The 25718-nt window shown below is 40.6% G+C and overlaps 1 protein-coding gene across 10 annotated transcripts in view; it reads right to left on the bottom strand.

The window, feature by feature from the left end:
- TENM3 (teneurin transmembrane protein 3) overlaps positions 1-25718 on the bottom strand; it is a 1659985-nt gene that overhangs the window by 404274 nt on the left and 1229993 nt on the right. For all 10 annotated transcript variants that reach the window (XM_073606803.1, XM_073606789.1, XM_073606818.1 and 7 more), the window contains one exon: positions 15529-15766. In XM_073606803.1, coding sequence (XP_073462904.1) covers positions 15529-15766 — 238 coding nt within the window. The remainder of the gene's footprint in view (positions 1-15528; positions 15767-25718) is intronic.

The raw sequence follows: 25718 nt of genomic DNA, 5'->3' as shown, positions 1-25718 counted from the left end.
TCAAAGATAGGGCACTATTCCTTCCACTGAGACCAATGATGGGGCACTATTCCTCCCACCAATACCAATGATGAGGCACTATTCCTCCCACCAATACCAAAGATGGGGCACTATTCCTCCCACCAATAACAATGATAGGACACTATTCCTCCCACCAATACCAATGATGGGGGACTATTCCTCCCACCAATACCAAAGATGGGGCACCACTCCTCCCACCAATAACAATGATGGGACACTATTCCTCCTACCAATACCAACGATGGGGCACTATTCCTCCCACCAATACCAATGATGGGGCACTATTCCTCCCACCAATACCAATGATGGGGCACTATTCTTCCCACCAATACCAATGATGGGGCACTATTCCTCCTACCAATACCAATGATGGGGCACTATTCTTCCTCCTACTGAGCACAGGTGCTAAGTATTTTTTTTTACTTCCACTGACTACCAAGCCCGAGGCATTTTTTACTCCCATGGGCACCGAGTCATTTACTTCCACTGGCCACAGTCTGGCCCACTTAGGGTCGCCGTGTCTTGCTGAAAGCTCCCAGCCCCGTACTGCACAAGCGCTGCGCCTGCGCAGTACAGGGGGTCTTCCATTGCCGAGTGGAACTTTCTCGGCAGAACACCGGCCGCTCCTGCACTGAGCGGGGGCCGGGCTGCACTAACTGAGGGGGGGCTGCACTAACAGGGGGGGCTGCACTAACTGAGGGGGGGCTGCACTAACTGAGGGGGGCTGCACTGAGGGGGGGCTGCACTAACTGAGGGGGGCTGCACTGAGGGGGGCTGCACTAACTGAGGGGGGGTCTGCACGAATAGAGGGGGTCTGCACTAATAGAGGGGGGCTGCACTGAGGGGGGCTGCACTAATAGAGGGGGGGCTGCACTAATATAGGGGGGGCTGCACTAATAGAGGGGGGCTGCACTGAGGGGGGCTGCACTAATAGAGGGGGGGCTGCACTGAGGGGGGGCTGCAATAATAGAGGGGGGGCTGCACTGAGGGGGGGTCTGCACTGATGGAGGGGATCTGCACTGATGGAGGGGGTCTGCACTGAGGGGGTCTATACAGACTCTGGCGGGGGCACCTGATGCAAGGACAGACTCTGCCGGGGGCACCTGATGCAAGGACAGACTCTGCCGGGGGCACCTGATGCAAGGACAGACTCTGCCGGGGGCACCTGATGCAAGGACAGACTCTGCTGGTGGCAGGCGACGTGGCAGGTGACACGCTCAGGGATCCCACTGATTTGGCATTATGGTGAGTTGAATGATTTAATTTTTATATTACAATGTAATAATAGAAATAATGCGCTTCAATCATCCTGACACCATAAACAACCATGGTGCCGGGATGATTGAAGCATTAACACCAGGAGTTTGGAGTATCTTTATCTGCTGATTGTTAAACTTTCTAGAATACACATATTTCTATTGTGTAGGATCTGGGGCTGCTGTCCCGTCATTTCCCTCTCCCCTTTCCTTCTCCCCCTTTCCCTCTCCATCCCTCATTCATCTCAGACTCTAACCACACCCTCTTGAGCCACGCCCATTTAAGCCACGTCCACTTTCACGTAAGCCACGCCCACTTTTCACATAAACCACGCCCACTTTTCCTCGTAAGCCATGCCCATTTTTCGTTGCGCCGCACTTATCGATTTTTCTAAGCCACGCCTACAAACGAATGCCCCGCCCCCTAATTATTGTACGGCTCCGCCTACAGCCAAAAAAGTGTCCCACATATTTTTTTTTCAATGATGGCAACTATGCAATTAGCCATTAGCCTGGGTTGCAAACACACACATCGCATGTGATTCGCACCGCATTGCTGGTGCAGATCACATGTGATATCTGTGCAATGCAAATTCAGCCATACAGTTGTATGGCGGGATTCACACAAAAAACTTGCAGGAACCTTTGTTTTCCTGCACTTGAATCGGATGGCATGGAAACCGTCACTGGAATCATGCTGGTTCGCATATGTGTGAACCCGGGCTAAATAAAAAACTCTGAAAAACTCTCAAATAAAAACACCAGTAAATCACTACGCTCAGGTGTGAATGCCACTCAAGGGTAGTAAAGGTGTAGTAAGGATGACACCTTGTCTAAATATTATGAGCTAAAAGTGTCTTTTCTAAGTCAGGAAGTTTAGAGTTATTTTTATAACTAATAAAAAAGAAAAAGAATGACATTTATTTACACGGCTCCTCTCATTATTGGGCTCATGGTTCACCCTTAACCGAAATGACAAAGTGATACAGACTTTTTTAGTATGTTATTTTCCAACAACAACAACTCTGAATCTCAAAAAAAAAAAAGGAAGGTTGAAAATTAAGACTGATATCATATGAAAAAATGTTTTATTATTACTACTATATATTTATCTGCCTAAAAAATGCTGCCCAGAGGGAGTCATCGACATGACAAATGAAATCTCTGAAAAGATGGATGACAAAAATAATAACAACCACCAGGGTCCTCAAAACATACAGTCACCAATGAGGGACTCAAATATTCATGACACGTCTTTGCACATCATTAGAAGTTATCACAGCTGTCAGCTGTATCACATATATATGCCTAAAGAAGTAGAGATGGTTATCTTGATGCTTGTGACATTTACATATTTTTATTTTTATCCGTATCTGGTAAAATGACAGCTTGGGAGAATGGCCTAAATTGGATTAAAAATAAAATCATAAGGTATATCTAAGTGAAGTAATTGAGATCAGTAAAGTTTATTAGCATATAAAACGGCTGCTTTGTATTTTGATTTGTAGTTCATCTTGGCAAAGAAAGATCAATTAAAGGGGGGAAAAAATACATTTACTTAAAGGAAACCTGTCATGAAAGGAATGAGGAGCTCCCAATGCTGACCCCCCGAAAATACTAACCGCTTGACTGTCATGCTGACAGTATATTCTGAGTGACTTGACCTGGAATAAGTATAGTATGAAGATCAGGAGTTATTACACTCACCAGACACTTTATTAGGTACACCTGTTCAACTGATTGGAAACGTAAATTGCTAATCAGCCAATCATATGGCAGCAACTCAATGCATTTAGGCATCTAGACGTAGTGAAGATGACTTTCTGATCAAAGCGAGCAAGGGGAATAAAAGGTACCTTTGAATATGGCATGGTGGTTGGTGCCAAGGGGCTGGTCTGAGTATTTCAAAAACTGCTGATCTACTGGGATTTTCATGCACAACCATCTCTAGGGTTTACAGAGAATGGTCTAAAAAAGAGAAAATATCCAGTAAGCGGCAGTTGTGTAGAGGAAAATGTCTTGTTGATGTCAGAGGAGAAAGGGTAGAGTGGTTCCAGATCATAGAAAGGCAACAGTAGCTCAAATAACCACTCGTTACAACCAAGGTAAGCAGAATATCATCTCTGAATGCACAACACATCAAACCTTGAAGCAGATGGGTTACAGCAGCAGAAGACCACACTGAATTCCACTCCTGTCAACTAAGAACAGAAAACTGAAGCTACAATTCGCATAGGATCACCAAAATTGGACAATAGAAGATTGGAAAAACGTTGCCTGGTCTGATGAGTCTCGATTTCAGCTGCGACTTTCAGATGGTAGGGTCAGAATTTGGCGTAAACAACATGAAAGCATGGATCTATCCTGCCTTGTATCAATGGCTCAGGCTGGTGGTGTAATGGAGTGGGGGATATTTTCTTGGCACACTTTGGGCCCCTTAGTACCAATTGAGCATCTTTTAAATGCCACGGCCTACCTGAGTATTGTTGCTGACCATGTCCATCCCTTTATAACTACAGTGTACCCATCTTCTGATAGCTACTTCCAGCAGAATAATGCACCATGTCACAAAGCTTAAGTCATCTCAAACTGGTTTCCTGAACATGACAATGAGTTCACTGTACTCCAATGGCCTCCACAGTCACCAGATCTCAATCAAATAGAGCACCTTTGGGATGTGGTGGAATGGGAGATTCGCACCATGGGTGTGCAGCCGGCAAATCTGCAGCAACTGTTGATGCTATCATGTCAATATGGACCAAAATCTCTGAGGAATGTTTCCAACACCTTGTTGAATCTATGCTACGAAGAATTAAGGCAGTTCTGAAGCCAACCCGGTACTAGCAAGGTGTATCTAATAAAGTGGCTGGTGAGTGTACTTCACTTGCTGCTTTGTTTTTTTTGGGTCAGTGACTCAAAGTATGGAAGCCAAAGTATTACCATGGCAGCCCAGACACTAGAATTTGTAGAATGGGAGGTCAGCAGAAGAAGTCGACATATTCCTTTTCCTGTTGGATTTTCACTATCTATCCATTTTCAAATACAGTAATGAAAAAAAGAAGTACTGCCTACAGAAAACCTTCTACTTTCTGCAGTCATCTTGTCATTCATCTTTGAAAATATTTATTTGGATTGGTTACTGGCCAACAATGAACACAAGCTGATAGATCACTGGTTAACAAATGACTGAATTCTATTGACCTCTGGCAAGCAAGGAATTGAAATGGCTATGCCTCTCACTAACAAATACAAATTGTGTATTTGTATGTAAAAAAAAAAAGGGGGGGGGGGTAGTCTTGCCATTCTAGTATGGCAATATTTAAAGTAGATGTTAAGCCAATATTTTTTTCAAGAGTTGGTCTCAATATTTTTTTTACATTTCCCATAAAATAATATATGGTGATCCTTCTATGCCGACATGCCATGCTGGTGTTCTATCAAAAGAGCCAACTCGTCAAAATCTCCACTTCCGGTGACTTTCCAGCAGCAGTAATTGCAGATTTCAACTTGGCTGTTTTCACAGAACACAGGCAGCGTATACGCTATGGTAAACGGTGAGTTGGCTTTTTTGACAGAGCACGGGCTAAGTAGTAAAAAAGTTGTCACCGCCTTGGAGGAGGCCATGTTGTTGGTTACTAGCGGGCGGACTAACAATGTCCACTCATTATATCGCGTGCCGTAGTGTATACGCTGCTGGTGTTCTGTGAAAACAGCCAAGTCATCGAAATCTGCGATTACTGCTGCTGGAGAGTCACTGAAAGTGACGTAATTGGAGATTTTGACAAGTTGGCTCCTTTGACAGAACACCGGTACACATTGCATGTCCATGGTCAACTACTGTCAGGAAGCCAGTACACAGCAATGATGTGTAGCCAAAACTGGAGCAAGTGAACATAGACAAGAAGTGGCTGGAGGAGATGAGCAGTACTAAGATGTAAAAAAACAATAAAAAAATAAACTGAAAATTATTATTATTCACGATTTATATAGCGCCAACAGTTTACGCAGCACTTTACAATGTAGAGGGGGGACAGCACAATTACAATACAGTTCAATACAGAAGGGACAGGAGGGCCCAGCTCATAGAGCTTATATTCTAAAGGGAGGGGGCGGTGGTACAAAAGGTAATAGATGCGGGCAATGATTTGATGAGGGTGTTGAAAAGAGTTGTTGAAAACTGAAAAGAGTTTTTATAAAAAAAAAAAAAAAAAAAAAAAAAAAAACACGTTATAGTCACTTATGTAGGTTAGTATTTGGACAATGGCAATTCAAGGCATTTAGTTCCCACCATACAACAGAACCAGCCATTTTTAGTAGTCTTTGTTATAAGTTATTTCAGTGACCACTTGAGGAGGATGATATTCTGATGCACCAGCATTCACAGTACAGAAGAGTTTTATTATTCATCTCCAGCACCGGCTTGTAAATTTGTTCAAATAAAATTGTTAAATCAGCACATGTGACTAATTATAAAGAATTCCGCACCAAGGTACTGTTATATGCAAATGTGCCTTACATCTCCAACAGCATATTAGCAAGCCCAGAAAACATTTAACCGGCTAATGATTTCCTATGCTGCAGTATGATTTACACCTGCTTTTCTTTTTTTTTCTGAAAGTAGTTAATGACCTGTCGATATTTGTATTTGTAAAATCCCAGGCCTAAACAATGCTATGAATATTCAGGCTGGTGCAGAAACAGGAAAATCAGACTTTTTAACGTCATCAAAAATGTGGAGGTGACAGCGATGATTTGCAGTGTTGATTAATCTTTCAGCTAGTGCTAATTAATTGGGGACATTTAGCGGTGTACTAATGAGTCTCACAATAAATCGTTGTATACCATGTCATAACTGACGTGAAGGGAGATGAGAAGCCCATTTCCATTATTATTACCCACTTGAAATTGGTTTTGATGGGAGGCAGACAAAAACAATTGACTGTCTTTCTTAACATTCTGCTAAAACTTTGGGGGTTATTTACTAAAGGCAAATCCACTTTGAACAACAAGTGCAAACTACAAGTGCAAAGTGCACTTGAAATTGCACTGAACGTGCACTTGGAAGTGCAGTCGCTGTAGATCCGAGGGGGACATGCAAGGAAGATAAAAAACAGCATATTAGCTTGCACATGATTGGATGATCAAATCAGCAGAGCTTCCCCTCATATCAGATCTTCCCCTCCGATTTACAGTGACTGCACTTCAAAGTACACTTTCAGTGCAATTTCAAGTGCACTTTGTACTTGTAGTGCAATGTGGATTTGCCTTTCGTAAATAACCCCCATTGTGCCTTAGTACTGCTTGGACCTTGAAGAAGGGGGTACACCCCAAAATTCTGTCCTAAAAATTTGGATAGTAGTGCAAAAAAAAAAAAAAGTATCATGGACAGTACTCAATTGTTTTTGTTGCAAGTACAGCTACAACCACTTGACCTCTGAAAGATTTACCCCCCTTCATGACCAGGTCTTTTATTTATTTTTTTTTGCAATACGGCTTTGCGTTACTTTAACCACTTGCCGTCCGCCCACCATCAAATGACGGCTGGGCGGTGCGGCTCTCGTTCTGGGTGGATGTCATATGACGACCTCCCAGAATGATCGCTTTTGCGTGCAACTGGGGGCGCGCAGCATGGCGATCGCTGCCGCGCTGTGTTGCTAGGACATGGTGCAACCCCAATCTGTGTAAAGAGTCGTGGCCGCGGCCCTTTAACCATGTGATTAGCTTTGCGACCAATTGCCATCAATCTGTGCCCACAAGTGCCAGCAATCAGAGCCCACAAGTGGCAGTAATCAGTGTCCACAAATGCCAGCAATTAGTGCCCATTAGTGATGCCAGTCAGTGCTGGCTATCACTGCTGCCCATCAATGCCACCCATCAATGCCCATCAGTGCCCATCAGTGCCGCCCATCAGTGCCGCCTATCCGTGCCCACCAGTGCCGCCTATCTGTGCCCAGTGCTCACCAGTGCCACCCATCACTGCCATCTATCAGTGCTCATCAGTGCCACATATCAGTGCGGCATATTCCTGCCTCCTCATCAGTGCCATCTAATCAGTGACCATAAGTACCATAAGTGCCATCTAATCAGTGCCCATAAGTGCCGCCTCATCAGTGCCCGTAAATGCCACATCATCAGTGCAGCCTATCAGTGCCCATCAGTGCCGCCTCATCAGCGCCCATCAGTGAAGGAGAAAAATGACTTATTTACAAAATTTACTGACAGAAATTAAGAAAAAAAACTTTTTTTTTTCAAATTTTTCCAAAAAAACCCCCCAGAAGTGATTAAATACCACCAAAAGAAAGCTCTATTTGTGTGAAGAAAATGATAACAATTTCACATGATTACAGTGTAGCATGACCGCGCAATTGTCATTCAAAGTATGACAGCGCTGAAAGCTGAAAAATGGCCTGGGCAGGAGGGGGGTGTAAGTGCCCAGCACTGGTTAACTGACAATTGCGCGATTGTGGGACACTGTGCTTAAAAAAAAAAAAAAAATGTATTTAACTTTTTTCCCCACAAATAGAGCTTTTTCTTTTGGTGGTATTTGATAACCACTGCATTTTTAATTGTTTGCGCTATAAACAAATAAAGACCGACAATTGTGAAAAAAAAACATATATATTTTTTACTTTCTGCTATAGAACATAACCAATTAAAAAAAATGTAAAAAATTGAATTTCTTCATAAATTTAGGCAAATATGTTTTTGGTAAAAAAAAAATCACAATAAGCATATATTAATTGGTTTATGCCAGTGGTTATCAACTCCAAGCCTCAGGACCCACTAAGGTCCCTTACACACGATCGGCCCGCTTGGATCCGCCTGTCCGTTTTTCAGGCAGATCTGAGCGGGCCACCCATTAACTTCTATGGGCAGGTGGATATCAGCGGAGATGTGTCCGCTGACACCCGCCAGCCATCCTATCCGACAAGATCCACTCAAAACAGACGGAGGCCGATACATTCGCAATCCATCTAGCGGATGGGATCGGATGAAAACGGACAGGCTGAGAACAGCGGGGCTCTGACAGGTCCCTCCCTGTACAGTGAGCAGAGACAAACCTATCATCAACAGAACGATCCCCTGCTGAGCTAGCGGAGTCCGTCCAGCAGATCCACCCCGTGTGAAAGGGGCCTAACCAGCCGGGTTTGCAAGATAACTGCAATACAGGTGATATCATTTGCTGTTCAGTGATTGCAGTATTCTAGTCTTCATTTCCCCAAGGTAATCCTTAAAATCTGGCCTGTTAGTGGGTCCTGAGGACAGGAGTTGAGAACCACTGGTTTACGCAAACATTATAACGTCTACAATCTATGGGATATATTTATGAAATTTTTATTTATTTTTCTCATACTAGTAATGGCGGTGACCAGAGACTTATAGCAGGACTGCCATATTGCTGTGGACTATCAGACACTGACACTTTTGACACTTCACGGAAACCAGTGACACTAATACAGTGATTAGTGCTAAAAAATATGCACTGTCACTGTACTAACGAGAGTGGCTGGCAAGGGGTTAAACATCCAGTGCGATCAAAGGATTAACTGTGTGCCTAGCCAGTGTTTTTGTGTACACAGTGTAAGGGAAGAAACTGATTCTAGTCCCTGCTTTGCAGAGACACAGGATTGATCCCTTCCCTCCTGTCAGAACTGAGATAAGCCTTGTTTACATAGGCATATCTCAGTTCTCTGTGTTTTACTAACGATCGGTGGGTGCCGGAGGACATCGAGTCTCCAGGACCCGCAGATCAACTTCTGCACGCGCGACCCCTGCAGGTGGACGTGCAGGATCATGTATATATACGTGATTCTGCGTACAGTTTCCACCCAGTGGCAGTAAAAGTACTGCTATAGGGCAGTCAGCAAAAGGTTAAGGCATGATGGGTGGCATAAGGATGATATAAATATTTGGATATAGGATATAAAGACTTATGGCCTGCTAAAAATAATAGGTCAGTGACCACACATATTTCTTACATATCAAAATTGCACTGCTAATAACTGATATTTCCCATCTAATCAAATTCTAACCAGCCCCCCAAAAAAAGACAGCAGATATTTAAAAATGTGAATCTAATTGCTTCTATGAAGAACAACAGCTCTTAGCAATGTCTTTTTATATTATCGATGATTTCTGGATCCCAAAATGGACATGGCTGATAACAAATGGTGCAGATTGAACCTTATTTGACTATTAAGGAAACTTGTTGGCATTTATAAGATTCTAAGAATGAAATCGCCCTTCATTAAAAGCCCTGTGTATGTTTATTGAAATATAGCACGCACAAGCTGATCCACTTGTCCCATAAGCTCTAATGTGTTTTACTGCATCCCAAACTTATTTGTAGAGCTTATGAATAAGCTCCAGACGGAGTGTTAGGGCTTGTGGGACAGGTGAATCAGCTCAGAGGCCTGCACCCAGTTTCGGAGGAGCAAGGGGGGCGTATGCTTGTAACGAACTGAATATCTTTTTACTGCATCATCAGTGGCAGCTTAATGGCCAGGGCTGTGAATGAGGGGGTACCACCAGTCCTCCAGTACGGGGCCTGGGCAAGTGGGGGGCCCATACAGCAGAGTGAATTGGATGTGAGCAGGGAGGGTAATTGGTGCGGCAAGGGGGCAATTACTGGAACTGATCGCCTGTACGGCTCTTTCTGCAGCAGTTGAAATCTGACTTCACCTCTCCCTTTTGCTGGGTTTCAGCTGCTGCAGAAAGAGCTATACAGGGGATTGGTTCCAGTAATTGCCTAATTGCCACCCCCCCCCTCACTGATCACCCTCCTCGTACACCATATGTTTCCCCTAGCTGCCCAGGCTAGCACACAATAAGATCCTTCAGGATTTAGAGTGGGGGAAGGGTCTGGTAAATATATCATATATACCAGCCCTTTCCTTTCCTGAATGCACGCAGTGCATGATTGGTACTGATCACTTACTGTGTTAATTCATAGCTGAAGCATAGTAAACTGTTTATTTGGGGGGGGGGGCTGTCAGGTTGGCTGTAGGGGGCCCTGTGGTTTTTAACAGCAGCCCTGTCAATGGCCAAAGAAAGAAGACTTTGCATGTGGAAGAAGTGATGGAGAGCATCGAGCTGTGAGCACTTTAGGAAGGACAAAAAGAGGTAAAAAAAAGTCTATCAAGGTGCAAGTACATTAAATATAGTTGCAAATTATGGCAACAGCTGCCCTGTCTTTCCACACTACACTTCAACTTTAAGTTATTCCCCTGGAACAAGCATATAACAAGAAAAGTCAAAATCAGAGCCTTTGATTTGCATGGAGAAGAGGTAAGTAGCATTTTTACAAGAGTCAGCAATTACAAGATAAATTTTCCCTTTATACAGGTTTCTTTTAATACCATCAGATTTTTTTACTTTTTTAACATAAAGATCTAATCGTAAGCAGCAAAAATGAAGCAGCTATTACTAACGCTCACAATACATCAAAGCTGACTTAGTTCTTCCTGCATGGCCTCATTTATCCCGGAAGAAATAAGAATTATCTATGTTCTCTTAACGACCAATCAGATTTACACCTGTGTTGGAAAATGACAGTTGATAACATCACATCTGATTGATGATATAATTCAGCAATTGCAGTTCTCCTTCCAGAAACAATAATGTTTGTTGTATCAATCTTTACTTTGTAGCAAAGTGCAAGCTATTGTTCAAATAAGCAAATCATCAATCTCTCAAACTATTGAATTGTACCTATGTGCCATTCTAAGGCATCTGTCTTCCCACCAACCTGCAGCAGTACATACTAAATTAATGTGAAACATTCTTGTGTTTATGTAAATAGCAGAAATATATAAAACCGCAGTGTTCAGAGATGCCCCCTCTCAGCTTGAAGAACCACAGGACACCTTGGAAAATGCTGCTACTTTGTACATTTACACACAACAATGTTTTATTTTGCCATCCAACATGTGTTGCTGCTTGCTGCTTTAGCTGCAACCTGCGGTTTACATTATTAGTCACATTAGACTAGGCAGGGGCTGACCGAAGTACAATGTTGTAACACAGAGCCAAAATAAGACACTTCACTTATGCCAAACCCGAACGATCAGATGCATCAATACTTATGTTTTTTATTTTATATAAATCAACTCATATTATAGATGCATTGTTCACTTATAAGTTAAGGGGGAACTCCACTTTTGCAGAAAAAAAAATAGCAAATAAAAAATAATAATAATAATAATATAAACATATACAATTGCCCCACAAGCCACATTGTAATTTAATGTTATCAAAAATGACCTTTCCTCCTCAATCTGCAGGGCTGTAATTTTCTATAAAATGCAATGCAATATGGCAACCTGGAGGCTTTCTGTACACAGTTCGTGTACAGAACCCCCCCAGAAATGTAATTTCCTGCTTGTGTGATTGGCTCATTGATTTTGCTGATTTAAGCTGGCCATACATACAAAATTTGGCCTGTTCAACAGTAATAATAATACAAAGACTTGTGTGATTGGGCAGGAAAAGGGTTGAGGTAGGCCTAGCAGCTGCAGCATTTTACAAAGGTGCTGAATTGAGTTCAGCATTAAAGTCTTGGGATGCCGTGTCACATCCTGAAATACAGAGTAACAAAAAACAGTGACAGGGAATATAACCATTCCAGACTCTGCTAAAATGTGTTTTTATTGCTGGTTTGTCTCTGTGTGCAAGATAAATCTTCCCTAATCTACTGATTTCAAATAAGCAAATCATCAGTCTCTCAAACTATTGGCAAAAAAATGCCAAAAGCTCCTAAACTCAAGTTTAGGAGCTGCTAGTGTACACAAAGCCTTACAATGAACTCCTCTTATTTGCCCCCTAAATATACTAGCATTTTGGTAAATCTGTTTGAGAGAATTAAAAAAAAAAAAAAAAACAGTTGACCCCTTAAAATCAGTGATCTCCTAACTTTCTGCAGCAAGCTGAAAGCTGAAATGCTGCACAATAATATTACACAATGCTACTCCACAGTTTTAGCAAATCGACCCCATAGTGTGCAATTGGCAGAATCACTCATTGAAAATAAAAGGGAAAAATCCTGAAAAAAGAAAAGGAATGCAGCTGCCACATCTAAGGTCTGGTATGCTAAAAATATATTATACTCTTGGATTTGTGAAGTTAAATATAATTTAATACGCCATGTACCATTTTCCACTGAAAATAATAGCAATAAAAGCAATAAACTATGCGCACACAATGATTGCAAGCATTTAGTCTGTGACATTGACTGGCTGAGAAACACAGAGAACACAGACTACCAACAGCTGTAGGACTTCAGGCTCGCCATTGTTCTGTACAGGGCACAGCTGGCTTACTTGAAGCTTTTGGGTAGGAGCTTCCTTTTGCAGTGCAATCACACAGCATGGACTAGGGATAAACAGAAAAACGAACTGCCCTTTTTTTAAAAGTCTTCAAGCACTTTGATCAAAGCAGCCCATTAAGAACAATGTGAACACAAAGTACACTTATAAAAAAGTGTTCAAGCAAAGTTTTTTTCTTTCTTCAGCAGCAACAGCCCATTAAGAATAAGTCTGGTTTTCCTTTAGGAGACATTTCATATGTACAGTACATGTGGCATAGAGTACATCATGGTTTGCTGACAGCACTTTCTTCTAACAGCTAAGACACTGACACAATGGCATATAATGAATACATTCCATTCATAGTGCATTATATATTAGAGATGAAATATACTAAAACGTTGATATCAGAAAACCTGTTTTTGAACACAGATATCATTTTTAAATAACCTTAAACAGTTTAATGAGCTGCCTACAGTGAGTTTTTTTGTTTTTTTGTTACAGGTACTGTGTACCCAGGTGTAAAATTGGGATGATATAATATATATATATATGTATATATATATATATATATATATATATATATATATATATATATATATATATATATATATATATATATATATATAGGATCCGAGTTTATTAGTTTACATTTATATTTGAATTTTGTGACAAAGCTCTGCCATCGCAATGTTCCATCACCTGTCCATCATTCCTCACTGACCCTACCCGTCAAAGCATCAAGTCAGTTTTTTTATGGTATTCCCCATATAATGTGAATTATTCAAAAGAATACATTTTAAAGTTTTTATTTAGTATATTTTTAAATTTGAGTTTTAGCAAGATCTCACTTTCTGGCACAGCCTCTGCATGCAACTTGAGCTAGGTAAAACGAGGGGAGATATATATTTTTTTTTTTAAATATTTGTTTAGAACGTTTTTGGTGTCTTCCTTTTCACCATAACACATCTATTTCAATTCTGTAAACAGTGCAATGGTACATTGTTTTATTCTTTCTGCTTTATAGCAGAACCAATGTTAGCTTTTGTTCCAGGTTAAGAAAATAGTATAAAATAGTATAAAATGTTTATATATGACACATATATATAAATGAGCAAAGAATACAAAACATGCTCTTTTAGAAGCGTGCCCAAACTTCTCCAATGATTCAGTGAAGAGGTTTGGACTGTTTTTGGCTAAAGCCCTTAAACACCAGCTAAGACATAATATGGGTTTTTATCAATATATTAGGAGATCTAGTCCACCAAATTTTCCTAAAATTGACAATTAGATTTGTTAGATAGGGATTTTAGTGTTTTGCCCTTAGCAATCAACAACTTTTTTTTTTTAATTACATTAGTATAGTGACAGAAGTGTATTTTCAATTTATGATCTAATTACTATATCAGTAGCATGCTTGCTCTGAGAATAATGTATTAGTAACAATGATTTCATAGTACATTTTACTCATTGGTTGAAAGATGTATGGTAAAGAGGTGGCAAAGCTTATCATACAAGGAGGAGCACCCAGCATGGAATATAAGGAATTTGGGTGTTCATTTACTTCCCCCAATTTATTTATTTTAGGTTTAAGGGCCATACATATGGGCTGAATATCGGGTGGCATTGGTCGGTTCAATAAAAACTGGCCGCCATTCGACCCGCATCTACGGCAACTGGTCCAACAGAAGCTAGCTTCTGTCTAAGGAGCATGACCGAAAAAGATCTGCCGATCGGCACCCGATCAGTGCTCTCAGCCAATGAGAGAGCTGACCAGTGTGTTCTGGTGGGGGGCCGTCCTACTGTCAGAACACAGTAGCACAGCAGGGGAGATTGTTGTACTAACATTGGATTGTTAGTACAGCGGCTCCTTCTGAGCTCCTCAGTTTTGTTTTTGTTCAGTCTGCTGGATTGAATGAAAAAAACTACTAGTGTGTACCAGTCTTTAGACTTTCCTTTATAAACATGAGCAAACAGCGTATCCAGAGGACCCCTTTACCAGCTTATTAGGTTGCAGTCAGTAGCACATTAATATCCCTGTATAATTTCACTTCAACCGTGGTGTCCAGTTTTCTTCAGAAACCAGCTGCTGCTTACCCATACATGCCATTATTTGGTCACTTTCTCTTGAAATACTGATGCTGACTGCTATATAGGCTGATATCAATAGCTACAGACTGCAGAGTAGCTAGCACCTGTTATGGCGATACCAGCCTATATGCCTGGTGTACCAAGCTAAACTTGAGGTTTGCTGAACTGGCAGTTGAAAACTTACTAGGTCCAAGTCAGGCTGGGTTCACATTTATACGAATTGGATGTGTGTTTCTCCGCATCCAATTCAGATGACAGTATCGTGTGACCAGCTCTCAATGGAGTCAGTTCACACATCTCCAGGGCAGCCATGGAGCGCACAGCAGAAGGGTCATGTACATCTTTGGCTCCATTTCAGGTCCAAATTCAGACAAAAATTCTGACCTAATTCAGACCTGAAACAGTGACCGGGGACACACTGGACCCCCGATGCAAGCCGTGGCCGCACATAGTGTAAACCCAGCCTCGATTCTAGGATTTAGTAGACTTGTTTACTCTCTAATGATAACTACAACAGCATACACAGATGTTTTAATAACAGACACAGTAAACTGAGATCTGTACAATGCCAGTATTTAATTTCATATTCACAATAGACTGATAATAGTGTTCCATCAACCTACAGTCACTGTTAAATTTATGAGGACTTTTTCACCAAGCCAACAACCACCTTTAATTACTTTGGTTAAGCACATCAGAAGAATTATTATGAACTTTAATGAAGCAGATCTTCACAGCATAGCTACAGGTATAATTATAAATGTATGCATTTATTGCCATATACATCCTCCACTCTGAGTGCAGTTCTCCTTTAATGACCATTTAGTTTGCTACTGACTGGCAGTACATAGAGTTACCTGCTCTCCAGTGGCACATTACTGCCAAGGACCCAGCTGTCCTGCAGCTGGACGGACTCAGGTGTGGTTTGCAGCTCGGCGGGCAGCGCAGCCGGCGGGGCCGGACTTTGGTTCCTCCTATGTGTCAGAGAATTGCGGTTGAGGGATGTGATGGATGGCTGATTAGCTGCAGGGTGCTGCTTGTGAGAAGGTGGTAACGGCTGCAACGTTGACTGGCCTTGATTGTTTGACGATTGCTCTGTGGAGTAGAAAAATATGAAATACCATCAGTAGGCTGAAATTAATCTGCAAATGGACAATTAATTCTAAAAAAAAAAAATATTTATCCTGGAGGGTCTTAAATGACATTCTCACTGTGATAAATTTACCTTGGGCACCCAATGCTCTAATTAACATTAAAACAGATGGTAAACTAGTGTTGGGTTCTTTATATTGGTTTTCATTTACATTAGCACATGAACAGTTTTATGAGATGCAGCTACTGTGCTTTGTGAAATAGCTCAATAAAACAATAAAGATATATATATATAAAAAAAAAAAGAATTAAATTGACAGCACAAGTTCTTACAAGACATGTCATTCCCATGATTATTTGAACAGCATTTCTTTTAAGCATTACTTAACAGTAATCATTTGAAGCAAAGCAATAGCTTAACAGTGGTATCCCCTGCCAGTTTAGTGGATTTCAGAGTGTGTAGGTCTGTACGTTGATTTGCTAATAGATACTAAATATTCTTCAGCAGAAGGTCACTCTGTGAAACAGATGTTGTAGTGTAGATATTTAACAGACTGAATCACATCTGATTACAACATCAGAAGACTCATATACCTAATGACTGTTACCTTCATTACAACACAGAAAAAAAAAAGAATATTCCCTCTCGTTCTAATGCTGATCATAAAGAAAAAAAAGACAATACTTAATTAAGCTAGAGACCTTGCAAATATTAGTTTTAGTTGTATATACTAAATAGTAACTCTTAAAGATGAATTCCAGGCGTAGATAGTTTATATATGGTTACATTGGTCCAGATTGGTCCAATGTAACTTTGTATACACCATACCTGGCTGATGCCCCTGAAAGCTGGAAGAAGACCCTGCTACTCTAGTGACCTCCTGCCCAGCTGCATTCTGAAGACATTTTTTTTTTTTTTTTTCAGAAAAAGCAGTATTCTCTGAATTGCTCTCTGCCAATTGGCCAACCTCTTGTTTTCAGAATGCAGCATGGGACCTGGAAGCTAGAAGAGGTCATTGGAGTAGCGTTGTCTAATTCAGTGATTTCCATCTTCCAGGTGCATCGTCCAAAAATAGTATATGCATAGGTATACTGGTCCAAGCTGCCATTGTCATTAATAAGCATTGTAATGCACATCAATGGTTAAAAAAATAGAAAACACATGTCATTTTATTGCACAGATGTGAACTAGCAGTTTTTAAAACAAGAGACAACCTGTATGCCTGCAATGACTTGCATTGCAACACATAGGTTTAAATTGGCCCTTTATATGAATGCTAGAAGGTTAATTCATCCACTGTCTTCTAACATCTCTGAAATCTCTGGACTTACTGCTGAGTATTGTACTGCTTGCACTGTCTGCCATGTAGAAAGATAGGAAGTCCATCAAGGAGATCTCAGGACTAGAGTCCTAGAGACATATAAGGAACTCTGGGGTGCTAGCATCCATCAAAAAAGTTGAAAGTTCTTAACACTTCTTTTAATATGTTATTTATGATTGGGTGTTCAATCATAGGAAAAAAAAGGCTAGCAAGTTTACTAACCCACTGACAAACTGACAATATAATACTGAATATTGGATAAATATTCAGTATGACAAAAACATATACATACATTTTACTGATTGATTGAAATGGAAGAACGATAATGATAGGGCTCTCTGTTCCACAAGTCATACTCTGTTCTGAAGCCTTTAGTGGTAACTAATTTATTTTCATATGGTTAGTGTTACACAGTGAGAGCTTATTCACATTTGTTTTTAGTTTCTATTTTTTTAAAACGCATCCCGAACACATGTGCAGTAATATGTTTTCCTATTATCCTAGTTCACACCACTGCATTCAGCTTAGAAACGCAAAAAAAAAAAACTACAGCAGCATGCATTTTTCTTCTCCAAAATGTATGTAAACAAGTGAAAATGCACAGGAACACATAAACATGTGAGAGGGATCCTTAGCACTGAAAATTCAAGTGAAAAAAAGTAAAAAAATAAAAATAAAACCGTTCATGTGGAACAGTACGGAATAGACAAAATTATCTGGATAGCGGATACCGGATGAAATAACATGTGCCTTTATTGATGAAACTGGATCATAGAGTACACAGGACACTACAGCAGGAACTTACAGAATAGCAGTTGACGCGTTTCACACTTATACTAAGTGCTTACTCATAGATATACCTGAGCGGTGGAGTTTTCTTCGCTTCATGTGGAACAGTACACTGAATGTGGGGATCGTAATGTGAACAAGCCCTAAAAGAGAGCTAAAGTGAGGTGCGAAGCGCCTTAAGTCCTAGTGATGCTTTTAGTGATCCAACTACATCAACATATCAACATATACATAACTCAATGTACAAATAATTATTGCTCATTGAAGTCTTTTATGGAAAGAGTAGTGGTTTTGTGCTTTTTTTTCATTTATTTTTGTCCGTACCAAAAAAACAAATAAACATTTAAAAAAATACATATATGCACAAAGTAAAAATAATATATGAGTTAATAATTTTTTTGTCTCCTGGTGGTGGTGCTTCTTGAGGTCTATGAAAAATGTTGCAGTTGGATGAAAAATATGGATGACCTCATGTATTCCTCATGTATGTTCCATGAGAGTTACATATTATACATGTACATATTATTAAATCGATGTACAACCAACATCTTTAGAATTATGGGAAATTATTCAAATGAATCAGTGTTTCTCAACCAGGGTGCCCTTTGGGTTTCCCAGGGGTGCTGTGAGCACCAGACCTAGTTTGCCCTAGATCAGAGATGGATGAGAGGACTCTATGATCCAGGGGGGAACTCTGATTTCATGGGGGCTCTCATGTATAGGGTCACTTTGATGTGATTGGGGGCCTCTGATTCCGTAATGGAGGGATTCTGTGGTGATAAGGAGTCCTTTAAGTGGGTTGTGAAGTCTCCAGGTTTTTCACTTTAATGCATTCTTTGCATTAAGGTGAAAAACCTTCTGTGCTGCATCTGCGCCCAGAGCCCTCCCTTTTTCTTACCAGAGCCTGTTCGTTCCAGCGATGTCCACAAGCCCAACCACTTTCTTCATCCTCATTGGGTAGATTGATAGCAGCAGGAGTCATTGGTTCCCGCTACTGTCAATCAAATCCAGTGACACGGGAGCAGGGGCGGGGCCGAGTCCTGCTGTCTGTGTCAACGGATACAGCAGCGGGACTCGTGAGCGTGCCTGTACAGGTGCCACCATGGAAAATGGCTCTCCGTGGGGGCACTCGATAAAGAGGAGGAGCCAGGAGCACCGCCGTGACACCCCAGAAGAGGAGGCTCAGGGCTGCTCTGTGAAAAACCCTTGCACAGAGCAGGTAAGTATAACATGTTTGTTATTTAAATCATCATCGTTTAAAATTATTTACAATCTTTAACGTGATGGGGAGACTCTAATGTGAAGGAGGAACTCTGATGTGATGGGGGGACCTCTGATGTGAAGGGGGAAATCTGATGTGATGGAAGAACCTCTGATGTGAAGGGGGAGCTTCTGATGGGAAGTTAATTTAATCAAGGTGGTTGTGTGCATTGTCCTAGGCTCAAGTTTCCCATCGATTAGTAACATTTATATTTTTTTACATTTTGGACTTATGGTTTGAATACTTTTTATAAGGTGCCACAATCGAAAAAAGTTGAAAAATACTGAATTACATAAATAACCCTCTCCTATAAAAATGCTTAAAGGAAAAAAATCTGACCAGCTCTTATGAAATTATACTCAGAGCCAAAATTAATAATCATTTATCACACAAAAACCTTTACAGTAAGTACACGCTTGAACACCCTAACACCTCTGCTTTCATAGTAAAATATTAGCTAAAGCAAAACGGAGAGTTCCAAGACACCTGCATGACTTCATTAATGATATGTCAGCTGAAAGATTTGTGTAGCCGTCTACAATATAAGTCTTGCAGCTACATTGACTTTGGACAGAAATGACATTTGTATCATGTCAGAACATTTCCTAGTTGATGAATATTACTCATATTGTTCCACCAGCAGAAAAACCATGTGTGCGCTACATCAGAACTGCTTTCATATTTAAAGAGAGACATTCTTAGCTGTACAGTTAATGGCAAGTGATTTGTTTGGCCTGTATTACACCAGCTTGCCAATTCTATTAACGATAAATATTTAGTAGTATTTTCCATTTGACTGCCTTGCAGAAAATTCTCATGGATGGATGGATGTATGGCAAGAGAGAACAACATAAATTCATCAGAGTTACAAGTCAGGTAGATTTTATTGCAATTAATCAGTGCTGCCTTTATCCACACCAGTGGGTGTCATTGTATTTGATTAGAATCACTGCTCGGGCCTTCCAGGCACATTTCAACAAGACAGTTACAAGGTAATTCAACCAGTCAAAAGCAGCACCCAATTAAAAGAAATCTGTCTGAAGAGATCCGATACTGTAGAAAAAGTCAGTTTAATGTATGTCATGCTAAAGTAGAGAAGGTGCCAGATAGATGTGCAGCAACCAATCCTTTAGATTAGCAAACATTATACATTAATATATTAATCTATCTATGTCTATACTGAGCTCAGTGTAATGTATCAGTGCTGTACAGCACACATCATTACTACCAAGAAACAATATGGCCTTCGTGCCTTTCATTTTATCACTGTTACAGCTAAGGGTCTTATTGATTACGTTTTTATCCCACAAACAGTAGAAATTACTACAACTACAACAACTAAGAAAAAAAAAGAAAATGGTATCTTGCCTGAAATAACCAATGAATTGCAAAGTTTTGATGTCATCCAGAACACGGCTGGTCACTATAGTCTACAGCCATTTCTTTTCTTGCACTAGGAATTTGGTTAATCAGATTTTCAAAGCCTGAACTGTTAGTTGTACACTGATGAGGCCTAGTAGACTTAAACACTTCTGTTTTTGGGACGTTGTTGGAAGACTATGTAATGTTTTATCATCCCAGCGTGTGCAAAACAGCAAAATTCACAGTTGAAACACATGTAACAGAGCTGTTTCATTTAACAAGGATGTGTAATTCCTTTAATTAAATCTTAACAAATATACACAGCTCTTGAGGACAGGTGGGCTTGGTTGGCAATCTGACTTTTCTCTACTGCTGTGCTATAACCAGATAATATATAACTTTGTTCCATTTTAAATTGTGGTCCTGTTAAAGCCAAATTGTATTTCGGTTTAATGTTAGCTCTATCTCCACCCCAGGCTAAAGCCCAATTTGTGTGTTTTCATATGGGAGAGGTACAGCCAGAACTATAAGTACTGCTCTACCTGTAAAAAGATTTTGTGCAATGTTTAGTGCTAGGTTTTCATTCACAGCACAAGCATTAATAAAATAGTAAAAAAAGAAAAAAAAAAAGTAGTGCTTGCCATTGATAGATTACTTAGTCCCACAGTGCTAACTGATTTTTTACTATTGCGAATGAACAGTAAGCACTGGTGTGGCTGTATGATCTATGTTGGAACGATCACACATGCCCACCAACACTGACGGTTTATTCACAAAAGATAAACCGTCAGTGTTGGTGGGCATGTGTGATCGTTCCAACATAGATCATACAGCCACACCAGTGCTTACTGTTCATTCGCAATAGTAAAAAATCAGTTCTGGCTACTAGTTAACATGCACAGCACCAGCAGTTAGATCATATAACCCTGTCCACGCTGAAAGATCTTTTACTAATACTTGTGTTATAAATAAATCTGAATGATGGTGCTTGTCTCCAGCATCTGCTTGCTGCCAGAGAAGACCCCTGTTAATCAGCCTTCATTAGTCATTTGTCTCCTCGTGAGCTGAGCGGGTTGTACAGTGGTGGGGGGAGACTGGGCAAGCCTAACCTATTGTACCTGCTACTGTCATGTGTGGATTATTGTTGGGGTGTTGCAATAAATGAACTCAAGATTAGTCATGGTCTGCAACCATTTCTTTTTCACATACAGTTGTGCTCATAAGTTTACATACCCTGGCAGAATTTATGATTTCTTGGCCATTTTTCAGAGAATATGAATGATAAAACAAAAATGTCTTTCACTCATGGTTAGTGTGTGGCTGAAGTCATTTTTTTATCAATCGTGTTTACTCTTTTTAAATCATAACGACAACAGAAACCACCCAAATGACCCTGATCAAAAGTTTACATACCACAGTTCTTAATACTGTGTATTGCCCCCTTTAACATCAATGACAGCTTGAAGTCTTTTGTGGTATTTGTGGATGAGGCTCTTTATCTTCTCAGGTGGTAAAGCTGCCCACTCCTCTTGGCAAAAAGCTTCAGGTTCCTGTAAATTCTTGGGCTGTCTTGCATGAACTGCACATTTGAGATCTCCCCAGAATGGCTCAACGATATTGAGGTCAGGAGACTGAGATGGCCACTCCAGGACCTTCACTTTATTCTGCTGTAGCCAATGACAGCCAGGTTGACTCGGCCTTGTGTTTTGGTTTATTGTCATGTTGGAATGTCCAAGTAAGTCCCATGTGCAGCTTCCTGGCTGATGAATTGAAAAGTTCCTCCGGTATTTTTTGTTAGCATACAGCATTCATCTTGCCATCAATTTTGACCAAATTTCCTGTGCCTTTTTAGCCCACACATCAACATAACATCAACGATCCACCTCCATGGTGTAGGCCTTTCATCGTAGGCCTTGTTGACTCCTCTCCAAATGTAGCGTTTATGGTTGTGGCCAAATAGCTCAATTTTGTTCTCATCACTCCAAATGACTTTGTGCCAGGTTTGAAGCTTGTCTCTGTGCTGTTTGGCATATTGTAAGCGGGATACTTTGTGGCATTTGCGTAGTAATGGCTTTCTTCTGGTGACTCGAACATGCAGCCCATCTTTCTTCAAGTGCCTCCTTATTGTGCATCTTGAAACAGCCACACCACAGAGAGTCCTGTATTTTTCAGAGGGTCCTGTATTTCACTTGAAGTTACTTGTGGGTTTTCTTTGCATCCCGAACAATTCTCCTGGCAGTTGTGGCTGAAACCCTAGTTGGTCTACCTGACCGTGGTTTCTTTTCAACGGAACCCCTCATTTTCCACTTCTTGGTTAGAGTTTGAACACTGCTGATTGGCATTCTCAATTCATTGGATATCTTTTTATATCCCTTTCCTGTTTTATACAGTTCAACAACCTTTTCCCGCAGATCCTTTGACAATTCTTTTGCTTTCCCCATGACTCAGAATCCAGAAATGTCAGTGCAGCACTGAATGGAAGATGCAAGGTCCTGTCAGGAGTCCAGAAACGCACTGACCTTTTATACACACACACTAATTACAAGCAAACAGATCACAGGTGAAGATGGTTACCTTTAATAGTCATTCAAACTCCTTTGTGTCAACTTGTATGCATGTTATCAGGCCAAAATCACCAGGGTATGTAAACATTTGATCAGGGTCAGTTTATGGTGTCATTATGATTTAAAAAGAGTAAACACAGTTGATTGATAATAAATGGCTTCAGCCAAACACTAACCATTTATGAAAGAAATGTTTTTTGTGTTATAATTCATATTCTCTGAAAAATGGCCAAGACATCATAAATTCTGCAAGGGTATGTAAACTTATGAGCACAACTATATGCTGGGAACCTGTTTTCTTTGTACTCCTTCCTTTGCGTGAAATGCCTGGTGATCCTTCCAGTCCCTCTGCTTTCCTATTAAAGACTGACCACACTAAGCAGGAGACCACACCGTTGGCAGTTCTCTGGCTATCTGGGAACTCATGAGTAAGGATGAGCTCAGGCATGTTCACTATGTGCCTGCACCCGCCAGGAAGCCAACACCAGCTCTTATGCAGCAGGAGACAGAGGGTATGTGATAACTTAGGCCCCTTTCACACTGGGGCGGTTTGCAGGCGCTATTGCACTAAAAATAGCGCCTGCAAACTGACCCAAAACAGCCGCTGCTGTCTCTCCAGTGTGAAAGCCCCGAGGGCTTTCACACTGGAGCAGTGCGCTAGCAGGACAGGAAAAAAGTCCTGCTAGTAGCATCTTCGGAGCGGTGAAGGAGCGGTGTATACACTGCTCCTTCACCGCTCCTGCCCATTGAAATCAATGGGACAGTGCGGCTATACCGCCGGCAAAGTGCCTCAGCAGAGGCGCTTTGCGGTGGTTTTTAACCTTTTCTCGGGTGCTAGCAGGGGGTAAAACCACCTTTTTTTATATCTATACACAAATGGTTTGCGTTTTATTTCTATTTTAAACTGAAAGGGTTGTTTTACAAGGTGAAGGTTTACAATCAATTCAAATACAGGCACTTAGGCTATTTGTATTTAAACATAATTTTAATTATTTTTATTGAAATTTTAAATTGTATTATTTTTATTGAATGCAAAACTGAATTAAGTAATCTGCCTATATCTGCCTAAGATCAGCATTCAGATCTTTACCAAGAGAAAACAGAAACAACCATATATGAACCGCTAGTTACCTGTCAAGTTGTTCCAATGGCTTTTTTAGTTTCTAGGGATATGACCTGGAACAAGCATGCTGATCAGGACTTCCAACCTTATCCTGACTTTATAATCTGCATGCTTGTACTGGATCTAGGGACTACTAAAGCCAGAGACTACCAATCAACTAGCATTCCTAAAAGGAGGTCAGCAATGGCAGCCCTTGAATTTCTCCCTTTTAAAAAAGTTTTTCTTCTTTTAGATAGACATTACAAATACAGACAATGATTCCTGATGACCACCAAGCCACCCTCAGACTCCATATTGTCCTTAATATTGTAGTACAACGTTCTGCTCTTTTTGTTACCCCTCCATCCATCCATAATTACTTTCACATGTTCCCGATAACACAGCAGTGAAATGTTTTCTCATAAAGATTGGCTATTAGAGTAAGTCTTCACACTGCACAAGTTTACCCTTCTAACTGAATGAGAGCAGCAGCTGAACTGAAACACTTCTCTACTGCTTTCTTTGCCTCTGGCACCCTGTTATGCAGTGTAACGTGAATTTGCTCATTGGCTTACAGTTTATATAATGAACAATTTAAAACAGTAGCCTGAAATAAAATGTAAACATTTTACATGTAAAAACGGGCATCCCTTAGGAGAACTTGCCAATTTGTTCTTTAAAGACACAGGAGATTTCAGATTAAGATGGGCTTATCTCTCAGAGCAAGGATATTTTCCACGTTTTGTATAAGATAGAGAATGAGGATCTAAAGTGATAACATTATAAGCGTAATCTCTTGGCAGAAAAACAGCCACCAACTGTCCTTAGTTTATACAAATACACCCGCTTTGGAAATAGCTTTCTAGGGCAGAAAATTATGATGTTCAGCTAGGTGGTCAGGACTCTTCCAATAGGGAACTATGGGAACAACAGTATAAATGAAAAGGAATTGCAGTATTTATGCTCTATAGATGGATGGATGCAATTACTGAAATTATAAACACGCCGTCAAAAAGACTTTAGACCCAAACATAAGACCGATTGCTCTGGAGAAACACTATCCATGTGGTCCCCAGGAGTCAACATGGAAATGACAGCAAACCTTAATAATAATAATAATAATAATAATACTAATAATAATAATAATAATAATAATATGCATAATGCCTTTTGGAATATTGGGTGTCAGAAAGGAGCATCAAACTCCATTTTTCAAAGAGGCCAATGTTATATTTTTGCATGCTGAGGTTTGCTCTAATTAGTTGAGCAGAGGGACTATAGTGGTTGCAAGATAAGTAACTGTACCTGGGATTCAAGGCCAGATGGGACCCATAAGACAAACTCTTCTACCCACAGGAAGATTTATTGCTTCTACTGCTACTACCTCAAGACAGTGTCTAAGGCTAGCTGGAATACATCTTACGCACAACTTTACAGGTGGGGATCAAACAAGACCTCACCACATGCTAGTCACATTGACGTAATTGAATTGGCATGACTGGGCATGTGATGCTGAATCATAAAGGAGGTTTAGGTCAGTAGAACTTGCAATTCC

The sequence above is a fragment of the Aquarana catesbeiana genome, linkage group LG01 (genome assembly GCF_042186555.1).
Source record: "Aquarana catesbeiana isolate 2022-GZ linkage group LG01, ASM4218655v1, whole genome shotgun sequence".
NCBI lineage: Eukaryota > Metazoa > Chordata > Amphibia > Anura > Ranidae > Aquarana > Aquarana catesbeiana.
Note: the sequence above shows the minus strand (reverse complement) of the source record. Positions and strands in the feature narration are given on the sequence as shown.